The 13,493-nt window shown below is 42.2% G+C and overlaps 3 protein-coding genes across 3 annotated transcripts; 2 read left to right on the top strand and 1 right to left on the bottom strand.

The window, feature by feature from the left end:
- Nucleotides 1-270: 270 nt before the first annotated feature.
- On the top strand, nucleotides 271-3,157 carry LOC306932739 (galectin-5-like). The gene is made up of 4 exons (XM_079514649.1): nucleotides 271-489; nucleotides 1,582-1,703; nucleotides 2,431-2,587; nucleotides 2,897-3,157. The coding sequence occupies exons 1-4, from the start codon at nucleotides 472-474 to the stop codon at nucleotides 3,044-3,046; spliced, it is 447 nt and encodes a 148-aa protein (XP_079370775.1). The 5' UTR covers nucleotides 271-471; the 3' UTR covers nucleotides 3,047-3,157.
- A 1,607-nt stretch (nucleotides 3,158-4,764) lies between these two features.
- LOC306931964 (phospholipid scramblase 1-like) lies at nucleotides 4,765-5,463 on the bottom strand (the record flags this gene model as incomplete). Its single annotated transcript, XM_079513669.1, has 1 exon — nucleotides 4,765-5,463. The coding sequence occupies one exon, from the start codon at nucleotides 5,461-5,463 to the stop codon at nucleotides 4,765-4,767; it is 699 nt and encodes a 232-aa protein (XP_079369795.1).
- A 1,800-nt stretch (nucleotides 5,464-7,263) lies between these two features.
- LOC306932397 (unconventional myosin-XVIIIa-like) lies at nucleotides 7,264-13,089 on the top strand. Its single transcript, XM_079514189.1, has 2 exons — nucleotides 7,264-7,465; nucleotides 11,872-13,089. Exon 2 carries the CDS (start codon nucleotides 12,027-12,029, stop codon nucleotides 13,083-13,085), a length of 1,059 nt encoding a protein of 352 aa, XP_079370315.1. The 5' UTR covers nucleotides 7,264-7,465; nucleotides 11,872-12,026; the 3' UTR covers nucleotides 13,086-13,089.
- The last annotated feature ends 404 nt before the right edge of the window (nucleotides 13,090-13,493 follow it).

Below are 13,493 nucleotides of genomic sequence, written 5' to 3'. Positions count from 1 at the left end.
AATCTACTCAAACAAGGTAAAACATGACCCATGAGATAGACTAACGATACAATTACACATTTCCTTAACAGACTCTGAATGTATTTCAAGGCATCAAATAAATCACAAAACAATTACAATAGAATTAGGCAACACAGATAAGGGTATATGATGCTACACACAGCCACACCTCCAAGGAGCTTGATGACAGTCAATTAATGGAAGCAGCTGTGCACTGTTTGTAATGATCAGTTTTACGTTGTGGAGTCTTGTGTCTATAGGGCACGGGTTACCCCGTGACAATCCCCTGCAGTATTTGACTTTCATGATGTCTCTCAAATAGATACGAACCTTGGGTAAACACCTCCTACTGTGAGGAAACGAAACCTACACTACTGAGTTAATAAGTCAGACTACAATGTAGAACCCTGTCACAGTGAACAATACTTTTTGGAGGGTGCACCTACTGTACAGTACATCCTCTTGAAAATCATGGCCGCCGTTCGTAGGGTATGTATGTACAGTATGTGTATATTTAATCGGCATGGTCTGCTGTCAGCCTATTGATTTAGCTGTTTTTTTTAGGCTGGTCATATACCATACTTTAGACTGACAATTATATTTCATTGTCAGATGTCTTTATAACTGTTCTTTTGTCAGTATATTTATTCTTTTCTTTATTCCATATTTCTCATTTGTGTTGTCTCTACCATTGCACTATGAAAGCTTTGTTCTCCTCTGCACCAATATCTGCACAGCTTCAGAGCAGCGTTCATGCTTTTATCTGTTCCATGTTAGCTCTTATATAACTTTATTGCATGAAGAATCAAGAGGGATTCGATTTATGTGTGACTTACAAGCAGCAGAATGCAGATTGCAGAAACATTGCTAACACAATTTAACAACAACAACAAAGAACAAATGTAATAATACTGGATGTAATGAAAACGAAGATTAGGCATTAAGATAGAAATTAAGTTAAAGTACAGGTAGAATTTCAGTTGTGTTAAACCTCTTAAAACAGGTACAATGTCTTTTCGCAGCAGTGTCAAAATGTGCAAGATATCTTTATATCTTTAGCAGTGGTTTAGGTGTTAGGAGATAAGCTAAGCGCCCGCTTGGGAAATGGAAGATTCCCATTTCCATCCCCAGCTCCATCTGTGTTAGTGTCAGTGTGGAGGTGTCCTTGAGCAAAACACTGAACCCCTAACTGCTCCTAATGAGTATGTTGGTGTCTTGCATGGTTTCCCCTGCTGTCTGTGTGTACAGTATGGGTGAATGAATGAAATGCACATTGTAAAGTTCTTTATAAAGGTGCTGTGCGGTATAAATGCACCATTTAGCAGCAGTCCAAAGAAGCAGAAGGCACACATACAATATCAAACCCTCTTGTCTATTCCACTTACAACTAACATTTTTGCTGCGACAGTATTTTTACAGTTATTTTAATTTGTTTGTCGTTTTGTTCTTTTTTCTGAGCCGTGAGTTGTGAAAACAGTGCTTTCCATTTAGCATAATTTTAGCATTAGTAGGATGGTGTTTGTCCTTCACATTTATTTTTGCTCTAAGTACCTGCTGTCGTATATATCCTTATTCCTACAGGGAACTTCCAGACATAGGAGTCATAAACAGATGATTTCGGTGCCCTATGTGAGAGTCATCAATGGACTTAACCCAGGAAGGGTCATCATTATTAAGGGAGTCGTTAAAGAAAATGCTTTAAGGTATGTTTCCATGCACAGACATTTTGGAGGCAGGGCCCGGGGCTCAATAAAAAGGGCACTTACCCTGCCAACTATTCTCAGTTCCCACTTTGGGGGAGCCATAGCCTGGCTTTTGCAAGACTCATAACGTTGATTCACTGACGCTTCCTCCTCGGTATGATACCGGGGTGGAGGCGTCGGTGAATCCACGTTATGTATCTGGCAAAAGCCAGGCTAGGGGAGCCATATTCACAGGGCCACATGATTAAACACACTCCTTAATTATAGTCAGGTGAGAAAGCACCTGACGATTCGATTACATTTTTATTGTTTATTGTAACAGGGAAAACACTGTGTGACTGCAACCTGCCCAAACAATAATTAACTATACTTTTAACCCCCATTTAAAAAAAAAAAGAAACTGTCTATAAACTGTCTATGTGGAATTTAATGTTCAACGGTCAAGTTCAGTGATAACCCACACAGCTCAACTAGGCACTCTTTTGGGTTTCCCTTGTTATTTCTGAATTAAGCACATCTGCAAGAGCACAACAAAATAGGAACCTGTAAGATCAGAACAATAAACTTCTCAGTTTAATTGTATACACTGAATACAGGATCATTTGTTTCCCTTTGTTAGATTTATTGTGTCCAGTTTTGGATAAATCATGTGAGTGCTGTCATGTACAGTATGTCGCCCTGGCCAACTGTCAGTAATAAACACATGTTCCCCTATGTTTTCTTGCAGCTTCGCTGTAAACCTACGCTTCCACTCAGGCATTTCACTGCATTACAACCCACGTTTCAGCGACAACGTAGTGGTGCGTAACAGCTTTCTGCAAGACAAGTGGGGGAAAGAAGAGTCCACTGGAGGACTGCCCTTCTTCAGGGGACAGCCCTTTACGGTACAGTTACAACTACATGATTTAATCACTATCTGTACATAGATCATCGCCAATCCGTGTGTCTCCAAGAAGTGTATTTGTGTGTCTGCGAGCAGCTCATCTCGGGCACTGCTTGACCGATTTGTTTGCATGACACATGCAGGCATAGACATAGTCCCAGCAGGCCAAGGAAGAACATCCCCACATTTTTTTTCAATCTCCCTCATGGTGGCACTATAACAGGCTTCTTCATGTTTTGACCTATAACTCTTGAACCATAGCTTGTACAATCAATCAACAATCTTGCATTCATCTGCCTTTGTTTTTCAGCTGACCATTTGCTGTGAGGCTCAGTCTTTCAGGATTCTGGTCAATGGGCATGAGATACAACACAACTACAACTACCGCCATGCATTAGTCTATGAAATTAACAAGTTGGAGATTGATGGTGACATCAGTTTGACATCTGTTGTGATATAGGCCTCTGTCTGATTTACAACATTATCCAGGGTCTGTCAATAGCTCTGATGTTGTGTTGTATGATGGTGTCGCTACCCCAAAATGTGATCGTTTATTGGTGTGTGCCAATAAAAAAGTGGAAATGTGAGTACTTTGTCCACCATTGGTTTGAAAATGTGGGTGTACTGGCTTTTGGGTACAATTTCAATTCCCTTTGATATGAATAATACCATTTGTGTTGGTTCCATTGTATTGTAAATAAAAACGTCTGGGTTTCCGAGGCTAATTGTATTGTGACCAGGTTGCATCCCAAAAGAGAAGAGTTCACTGGCATCTGAGGCACCAGGCCTGCACTTCTATTTTGTGTGCCATGACAGTATGCACCTGTGAAAGCCACTGAACAAATACAATGCAATAAAACACTGTTACTGTAACTGGAATAGTTAGTTAGGTTAGCCATGAGTACGTTAGCTTTTGAGTTTCCCATTCCTTGTTATGCATATTGTATCCGAAAGGCATACAACCTCACCAAGATAAATAACTATCATAACTATAAATATATCTCAAAATATATATAACTCTAGTGAATGGCAGAGTCCACAACTAGTGCTGAACTGCTGATATACAGTACATTCTCGTTTACAGTAAATAGAGACCCCAAATATCTTTGGAGTGCTCACAGACGAAAATAATCAGTATGAAAAAATGTCATGCAATAAAGTATCAATCTGTTTGTGTATTGTGTAACTACGTTCTCTGATGAAACAATCAATATCTCATAAATTGACAGATTAGATACAGCATGCAGTTCTCTACTGTTAGTATTCTAGAAGTATTATATTTCTTATGTTATTATGACACATTCTATTGTTTTTATTATTATTACCTATTTGATATGAGATCTGATGGAGAATTAGTTTAAATGTTGCCACCAATGTATTTAAGGGATATTTTATGGTTGAAACAAACAAATGAAAAAACAAACAAAACTGATAAATGCTTTTATCGGTTTCAATTTTATAATGTCATCTCGGCCAGTTTTCACTTCCTGATTGGATAAAATAGTATGTTAAGTAACTCTTGTCACTGAACAAACTATCGCAATAATTACTATCAGAATATAAATCTATAGGCTGCTTAACATTTATTTTAACACAAACCTATCACGTACACCACACACACACACACACTGCATGTAATGTAAGAATGACAGCTGTTAATTATTTATCTGCATGCAATACTATAAGTGTTTTTTTAACATATGGCACTTGGCAGGCAAGGAGCATTTGTTATATTGCTTTTGGAACAAGTGCCTGTATATTTTTTTATCCGTTGAAATTATATACAAACACAGTTTTCTGCTCTCATAATGTTTAATGAGACATTTACATGCTGTATCTTTTACTGGTTAAATAAAGGTTAAATAATAAATAATAAGGTGCTACACCTTGTGAGTTTGTATAGATCAATTTAAAGCGAACATTTTAACTCAAATCTTTGTTTCTGGAGGTCCCTGACTGACACCAAACATTTGTAGATGGGGGGTCTGTCGCCAAATACATACAGTATCAAGTTAGGGGTCCTTGACATAAAAAACTTCAAGAACCACTCATGCACTGTATTGAAATGTTACTCGCAAATTTAAAAAAATTACAAATTACAGTAATACGTATGCATTGTACATAAAACAACAATAAATTAAACACCCAATGATCTTTGAAAGTCTAAACCCTCTGAAGTCATGATGAATGCCTTGAATGAGAGTTTGGATTCATCTCGAAGAACATGAAGTCAATCAGGAAGCAGGCTCCCAGCATCAGAGCCTTCATCTTCACATCCAAGTCCGCGGGGAATTTAATTCCAAAGTTGTCCGCGTCCGTGTAAGCCTCCTGCATGATGCCCCCCCACTGCTTACTGATCTGTCCCACCACCGCCGACTCGTCCAGGGACAACAATTCAAAGACTATGTCAGACATGCATCTGCAGTCACAAAACGGCCCCTTTATCTTGAGCTGGGGCTCCCTCCTCTCGTTCAGGAGGGTGAACTTGGGCACGAGGGGGTGCCAGTTCTGCACTACGTAGCCTATGGGGACGGCAGGAGGAATCTGGACTTCCAGCACTTGCAGGCAGCAGGGGAAACAGCATGAACTGCACCGCAGAGGGCGCGTCAGGGTCAAGACTTCGTGGCCCAGGTTGTCCTGGACGTGAATGGTGAAGGCGCGCCCCGGGCCACACTGCATGCTGCAGAGGTCGTTCTCCTCCGTGGCCATGAACACCTGCTGGCCAACGTTGTTCTTCACCGTGTAGACGTTGTTCATCTCCCAGCCGATGATCACCTCGGCCATACTCACCTTCTGGTGAACCAGCAGCTGGTCAGTCTGGGTGAGGTACTCCAGTCCTGGAGGGCAGCCCAGGGGTCGGTCGGGGGCCGGCATCATCGGCGGAGGCTGGGCAGATATGTAAGCCGGAGGATCTGGTGCTCCAGGGGTCATCGTCACGGCAGGCTGGGAGGCTAAGAAGTCTGGAGGGAGAGGCTCTCCAGAGGGCTCGTAGCCTGGTGGTGGTCCTGGGCCCATTTGTGTTGGGTTCGTTGCACTGTGATCAGGTTGCATCCCAATAGAGTACACTGGCATCTGAGGCACGGGGCCACTTCCATCATAACCCTGGTGTGCCATGAGGACAGTAGATACTTGTGAAAGTCACTGAAAAAAATATATAATGATAATGTGCTAGAATTACTAAATTGTGTTTAAGAAAATGTTACTAACAATACTGAATATCTGCTCCTGAAGAATACCACCCATGTCAGCCCATGCATGTGTTAGCTCTGTATTAATTAGTCATGACCATATCAACATTTTCTGTTAGCCTTATGGCTCTACTAGTTCACTCCTAATTTCAAAGTAAACATACATTTGATCCACATGTTGAATAAGTAAATGATGATCATGAACGTAAATAAAAACATGAATGCCTACCGTTTTGTTTATATGAAGATTCTCCTGAACTCTTAAAGCGTGGCTGTTGCCTCATAGGTATATGACACAGCACTGAAATATATCCCATTGGGCGAAGAAGACGCCTCTGCCTGTGTGACCCGAGCCAAGGGGGTGTGAGCCCTGCACACTACCTAGCAACCGTTACAGCTCAGTGAGCAGCGTCGGGTTACCTATTGGAGAATGATCGAAGATTATCAATGAGCAGCCAATAAGGAAATTAGAATATGATTGCAATAAAGCAGTGGTTCCCAAAGTGGGGTCCGGGGAGTTCCAGGGGGGGACCCCAACTAAATGATAGTTTGGAACCAAATGGACCCTTATGGGTCTAACTCAGAGAGTGTACAAATGGTGTCCATTTGGTTCCATTTGTACACTCTCAGAGTTAAATTAACATTGATTTTACAATATAAATTGGGGTCCCAGAGATAGAAATGCCATTAAATGGGGGTAGGTAGATTAATATGCATGTCAAACTGGGGGTCCTTGAAATTAAAATGGTTAAGAGTCACTGCTAGAGACGTAAAAACCTTCTCTTATGGGGGTCCCTGGCGTATATTTTCTAATGGGGGTCCGCAGGCTAATGAGTGTCAATTTGGGGGTCCCTGACATGAAAAGGTTAGGGAACCACTGCAATAAAGTGTTATGTGTAGAAACTATATTGAATCTAAAAGTAAAGTATAGGCTACATTAAAATGGAAATATGCCACCAGACCATCCAATCCATCTTGGAATGGTTATGATGAGTAGTAGTAGGCTATAATGCGGAATTTGGCTCAAAGTTTGAAAAAAGAAAAGGCAATATTAGAAGTCAATAGTCTATAAGTCATAAAGGTTGTGCATTTTATACATGCATTAGCTCCTCGTATGGAACTACAAATAAAATATAACTGTCTATATTTAAAGTACTATATACACCCCTCCCACATTTTGGTGATTACCCATTGCACTTGGCTTATCCATTACACATCCATTGCATTATTCATTGCACAAGCCAAATTATGTCACCACTTCTTTCTTATCTTACATTTTTATCTCATCTCATAACATTATTTCATATTCTACATTTTCAACCTTTCTTTGGGCTACTATTGACGGAAGTGAAAACTCTAGTATTTAATTGTAAATGTCTAGTAACTGCATACATGATGGCTGCCATAGTCAGTGGTGCATTTTAACTAGGCCTAGACTGAAAACATTTTTTAGCTGTCAGCCTGCACTTACTCGAATTGGCCAGCAGGAGTCGTCGTGTAACTGTTGTTTAATGATGTGTCGTAGAGTAGACAGTACAGCGCTGGGAATGGGATCAGCCACAGCCAGCTAAGCTAACGTCAGCTATTCACACACAGTGCAGCTGCTTTCATTAGACGCTGCTCTGTTGTGAGAGAGCTGCGCCCATCATCAAACACCCACCACCAGAGGTGCCCATCAATACTGGAAAAAGGCAAGTACATTTAATAAACATATGTTGCCTGGCGGGGGAAACATTTTGTTTGACTACAGCTATGCTTGCATGAGGGGACGAAGCAGTATGATTATTTTTTTTTTGGTACATTGTTTTCCAGTAGATCCAAAGTGCTGCTCCCTGGATTTTACGTCCAAATGAGGAGGGCAAAGAAGAACCGAGTGCCTTTCCTTGAGCCAGGGCTAGCTAGTTAGCCGGATTGCTTTAGATTGGAGGCTTCAGCAAATTTATCAATGAAATGTTGTTGGCAAACGCTATGTGCTGCTTTTGCATTTAGCGCAGAAACGTGGGGGTGTTTTTTGGAGGGGGTCCATGCAGTTGCACACTGTTTACATCAGTAACGTTAGCAAGGTGGTGGCTAGGCTAAAAAGCTACTATACATCCAACTGCTGGGCTAACGTTACATCCAGACAGAGCTGTCATGCTTTGTGTCTCCCATGGATTCTATTCTGGAGTCTGGACCCTCCCGAAGTCTGGGCTCTCTCTCTCTGTCACAGTCACAGATCTTAATTAAGTGACACTGTTCTCGCTGATATGAAAATATTATGTTTTGGTGTACATGTAATAGATTAATTTGTCATAATTGTACATGAGAAATGGATCAGGGTATATTTATACTGAACTAAGCATAATCACCATTCACCACCATCTATTTTATTTCTAACATTAATGGTGTGCACGCTATAATATAACCGCCCAGCTATGTTTTGAGTGTTTTTTTATTGATTGAAATATTTATTAACAGTTTGCAGAATTACAGTACATTTCAAGTACAAATTCAATACAAAGACTGTTAACTGTGAGTGGACGACCCAATTAAGCATTACACTTGTTTACAAGAGGGTCCACCTTGTTCAATTCATCAAAAACATTTAGAGACGTACAAATAGACACTTCTATATAGTCAAAGAACAGAACAGGAATTCATCATAGTTTGTTGGTGTTGGTGTTGGAAACTTGAACAAGGTGGACCCTCTTTGTAAACAAGTGCAATGCTGTATTGTGCTTGAAATGTACTGTAATTCTGCAAACTGTTAATACATATTTCAATCAATCAATGGCACCTGTTTAGTATCAACAACCACACAGCAATGGTCTATTGAGTTGGTTCTACTTTGCTCAATCCATTTCTACATTGGCTATTATATTATAGGTGCTGTTTGATACTTTTTTGTAAGTGTTAAATAGTTCTATGGTGAGATTAATAATAGTGTTTGTTTAGTAACAGGGATGTTCCTGCCTCTCCAGTTTTAGAAAATGTACTTTTCCAGTTCGGGATACTTATTTTTATTTTTTTTGTCTAATCAGAAGAGAGAAGTTGTATAGGATAAACAAATGAACTGGAACTCATAGAGCTTAAACCTTTTAACAAATTACTTTTTATTTAAATGAATTTCAATAGTTCAACAAGCTTTAAGCTACTTCATAATCATTATTAGGTATTGGTATGCCTGAAAATACATGGCATACATTAAAGACACAAATGACTGTCAAAGGACAAACAACTTACTGTAAACACTTCCAGTAGTGGATGAATCCAAAATACAGTAGATCTTATATTCTAGTTTTATGGGGTGCACACATTTGTGGCCTAGTGGGCATTTATGGAAACAGAAAAATACCAAAATGGCAAATTAAAAAATTGAAAATATAAATCGTCTATATAGAAAGAAGGAAAGAACTATTGAATAAAATGAAGGAAACTTGTGAAAACAATGGTGAGCATTTAGCAATGCAGATACAACACGGAAACGTCATAAATGGTAAATGGTGCATTTATATAGCGTGTCTTGCCCAAGGACACTTCGACATGTAGACAGGAGGAGCCGGGATTCGAACCCCCGACCCATGGATCATTGGACAACCTGCTCTACCTCTGCTCTACCTCCTGACCTGCTCTACCTCTTGAGCCACAGTCGTCCACAGTCATAAACAACCAGCTACTTGCTGTCTCTGCTCCTATAGTATTTCTCTTCAGTGTATTTGTATACTGGGCAACCAAACTAAAAGGTTGCTGATGGCCCTATATAAGACAGGCTTCCGTCAAATACCATGTCATTGTGGTGGTGACATGAACGTAAGGTTGACAACAACAAAATGCCAGTTTTGCCAGAGGGGCGACTGTGGCTCAAGAGGTAGAGCAGGTCGTCCAATGATCCATGGGTTGGCGGTTCGAATCCCGGCTCCTCCTGTCTACATGTCGAAGTGTCCTTGGGCAAGACACTGAACCCCAAATTGCTCCCGATGTGCTGGTTGGTACCTTGGTATCGTGTATGAATGTGTGTGTGAATGGGTGAATGTAATGCACAATCTATGTAAAGCGCCTTGGATAAAGGCGCTATATAAATGCACCATTTTTACCATTTTATAAATGCACCATTTACAAAAAGTGAACAACAATCTCCCTTATGAGGCACCAGACCAGTCGCATAGTAGATACATGAATAGGCTACACTCCCATCTTACAACCCCCGTCCCACCCACTTTCACAGCATTACACACTATTTTATTATAGTTTTGATGACAGCTTGACAGATGTGTAACATACGTAGACCAGGGATGGGCAACTTTGACAATGGAGAGGGCCACTATATTTCCACACTCTGTCCAGAGGGACATTTGAATTGAAATCCTGAATATTTTTGTTTGCTACTTTTGAATTGGAATCCTGAAAAGTAACATTTATATTTAATTTCAAATGCCTTTAGTTATATAGTTACGTTAACTTTATGAACTAAATACATTGGACATTTTAATACTAGTAATTCGCTGAAGTCAATAATATAGCAATGTTCGTATATTAACCTGAAGGCCGCATTAAGTGACGGTGGGGGCCGCATGTGGCCCCCGGGCCGCCAGTTGCCCATGTATGACATAGACCAGGCTAGGTTGGGGTCTAATACAATTGGACAAAAATCACACCCCTGTGAACTGAGCGGTGAAACTATATGTACTAGGGACCTCCCTGGTGCGCGCGTGTGTGAGAGTGAGTGAGAGATGCTGCTCAACAGTGCCATCCAGTGGTATTGGTGAGGTGTTGCAGCTGTCTGTGCTCAGACATACATGCATGTATACACACACACATAGCTGTGTAATGGAGCGGTTAGGCACCGCTCAATAGAAGAAGATAAGTAGGCTTACTAGGCTATGTATATGAAAAGAAAAGCCAATAACCAAACAACTAAAATACTGTTTGTGAATGTAGCGTAGCGAGACCCATAGGTCAGACTTATGCTGCGGTCACATGGGCAGACGCCATTCATTGTCAATGGTAGCCAGCGACATGAAGATGCAAAGATGCATCATTCAGACGTTTGTACTGTAGCTACAACGGCTACAAATGCACTGTGTAGCTTCGCATCTTTGTATCTTTTGCATCTGCCCGTGTGAACGCAGCATTACTCTTAACCCATTCTGGGTGGGAACCCCTTTTGGTGTTAGCATTATGTTATGCTTTAGCTATTGAAAAATAACAGATCTACGGTGGCGCGCTACGAGCTTGTAGGTCTGCTATTTTTGAAAAATCGAAGAACGACTGACACAGAAACATAGCTTTTTCAGAAAACTGTCAGGATGTAGAAGACATTTTTAGAATCTGATCTCGGGTCAGAATGGGTTAATTACCGCATTGATCTCCATCTCAGTGATCTGGGTACAAAAGTGTGCCCTCATATGGAAGGCAGTAGGTCGGCTGTGATGTTTGTGACCATGAAGCTGGTTGTTTGGGATTCCGTTGTACTCTACCCTGTGGAGAGGAGAGAGGGGTCTGAGAATCTCTTGTCTGTCTCTGTGGCATAAAAAGCGGCTAATGCAAACCAGATTCAGGGATGTGTATTTGCTTGCCTGCCTCTCTTGGCCTGTGGCAGGAGCCATCTCCCCTTGATTTTTGAGGGTTTGGAAACGTGCATCTCAAATGTGAGCCAGGAATGTGTTTTCTATTCGCCGAGCTCCTTTAATGGGCCTTTGTGGCTGTGATGTGGAATAATTTTTTGCCATGTTCACTTAGCAGTTCTTGGTAGACTGTAAAAGTGTTTTGAGGCCCTGAGTGATGTTCGGTCCTTAATCTACTACAGAGGTTGACTGTGTACAAAATGCAGCAGAAAATATGTAGTTGGTTAGTTATTTAATATGTGTTGTAATATGCTCAAGATGAAGAGATTTAGGAAGCAAAGACTAAACCGTAAACATGAGGTGTTTGTGAGTCCATTTTATGAGGCTTTGGTACTTTATTTATGTGTACTATTACCGAAGCAATTCCTGAGCTATAAAGTCTATCTTAATCTGATTCTTTTGTTTTATATAAAATTATGAAACATATAGTACAATTTCTTTCAGATCTGTAGATTAATGTCAGCTGCTTTCTCTCGCTCTCTCTCTTTCCACAGGGGATTTGAGCTGGTGGCATCATCAAGTCCCCATCAAGACATTCCCTAAAGGACTGGCTCAACAAACTGGACCCTTAACTTTGCATGGAAATATTGTATTCATCTGAGGGAACAGGAGCCACATCGGTGGACCACACTGCATCAAGTGCTGCAACATGTTCAGCCTGATGAAAAAAGATAAGGAGAAGGATGGGAGTAAGAAGGACAAGAAAGACAAGAAGGAGAGGATGTCTGCGGCGGAGATGCGCAGTCTGGAGGAGATGAGTATGCGCCGTGGCTTCTTCAATCTGAAGAGGGAGGCCAAGAGGGAGTCGAAGGGCAAGCTGGAAATCTCCAATCCCATCCCCATCAAAGTGGCCACGGGCCATGAAATCAGCCTCACTGACATCGAGTCAGCCGACGGCCTGAGCAACCGTAGCAGCATGGTGCTGGATGACCAGCTGAGCGCTGCCAGCTCCACCGACGACCTGAAGGGCGAGGATGGCGGGGGGCACGATGGCCGCCGGAGCTCCGTGCGTGATCGCGTGGCTCACTTTGGCTCGCTGGCCAAGCAGAATTCTGCACAGGTCGGTCAGATGATGAAGCGCTTCTCCTTTTCCCAGAAGAGCAAAGAGGAAAGCCCGTCGGAAGGCTCCACGCCCTCGGGCCAGAACTCGGCCGCTCCCTCCCCACAGGTGGAGACCAAAGTCTTTGACCCGGAGCGGAAGCACAGCCTCAAGCAGCAGTCTGGAGCGCCCCCGGCCAAGAAGGTCTGCATCCCTCAAGTGGTGGACAAGACATTCCTTGCAGACCTGCAGCTGCCCGCCGTTGTCCCTCCAACTGCACCAGAAACACGCGAGCTGGAACTCCAGCGACGCAACACTGGCGATTTCGGATTCTCTTTACGGCGTACCACCATGCTGGACCGTGGCGTAGACGGAGGAGTTTACAGGCGTGTGGTGCACTTTGCAGAGCCTGGTGCTGGTACCAAGGACCTGGCGTTGGGGCTTGTACCGGGTGACCGGCTAGTGGAGATAAACGGGCGCAACGTGGAGAACAAGAGCCGGGACGAGATAGTGGAGATGATCCGCCAGTCGGGAGACACAGTTCGGCTCAAGGTGCAGCCTATCCTGGAGCTTAGTGAGCTGAGCCGTTGCTGGCTGAGGAACACGGAGGGTCTACGTAGGGAAGCTAGAGATGTAAGTTCCCTTTCACCCATTCATACTAACCGTTGAGCTAAACCAACTCTGTTGGCCGGTGTGTGGGTGAAAGAAAGCATTGTGTGCTTTCTCAGATGTTTTTTTTTTCTTCTTTTGAATGTGTGATTTCACAAACGTATGGATCTGTTGTGGTGTTCATTGGCTGCGTCGAAGTCAGAACCGTCTAAACCTCAGTTGATTCACTGCTAATCCAAACGTTGCTTCCCTCCAGTCCAGACTCGAAGCCTTGCTGCAGGTTCAAATCTTCAGGCCTTCTGCTCCCTCTAACAGTCATCCATTGTTTCCTTACAGGGTTTCATTGTAGCCAAAGTGCTACTATGTGAGAAATTTTACTGGAAGGAGGATGTTTATTCTAATGGCAACACAGTGATGTCATAGCTTCTCTCAAGGGTTCCTAGGAGTTTCGCATGTCTGCGTTCGTCT

This window comes from Electrona antarctica (assembly GCF_951216825.1).
Source record: "Electrona antarctica genome assembly, chromosome: 11".
NCBI classification, from domain to species: domain Eukaryota; kingdom Metazoa; phylum Chordata; class Actinopteri; order Myctophiformes; family Myctophidae; genus Electrona; species Electrona antarctica.
This window is presented reverse-complemented; position numbering and strand designations above follow the sequence as displayed.

What these genes read in the sequence shown, in the direction of transcription:
- LOC306932397 (XM_079514189.1), top strand. Translation starts at nt 12,027, where the DNA reads ATGTTCAGCCTGATGAAAAAAGATAAGGAGAAGGATGGGAGTAAGAAG.
- LOC306932739 (XM_079514649.1), top strand. An exon ending in GTTAAAGAAAATGCTTTAAG is followed by an intron (nt 1,704 to 2,430) that starts GTATGTTTCCAT and finishes GTTTTCTTGCAG; the next exon opens with CTTCGCTGTAAACCTACGCT. An exon ending in TCAGGGGACAGCCCTTTACG is followed by an intron (nt 2,588 to 2,896) that starts GTACAGTTACAA and finishes TTTGTTTTTCAG; the next exon opens with CTGACCATTTGCTGTGAGGC.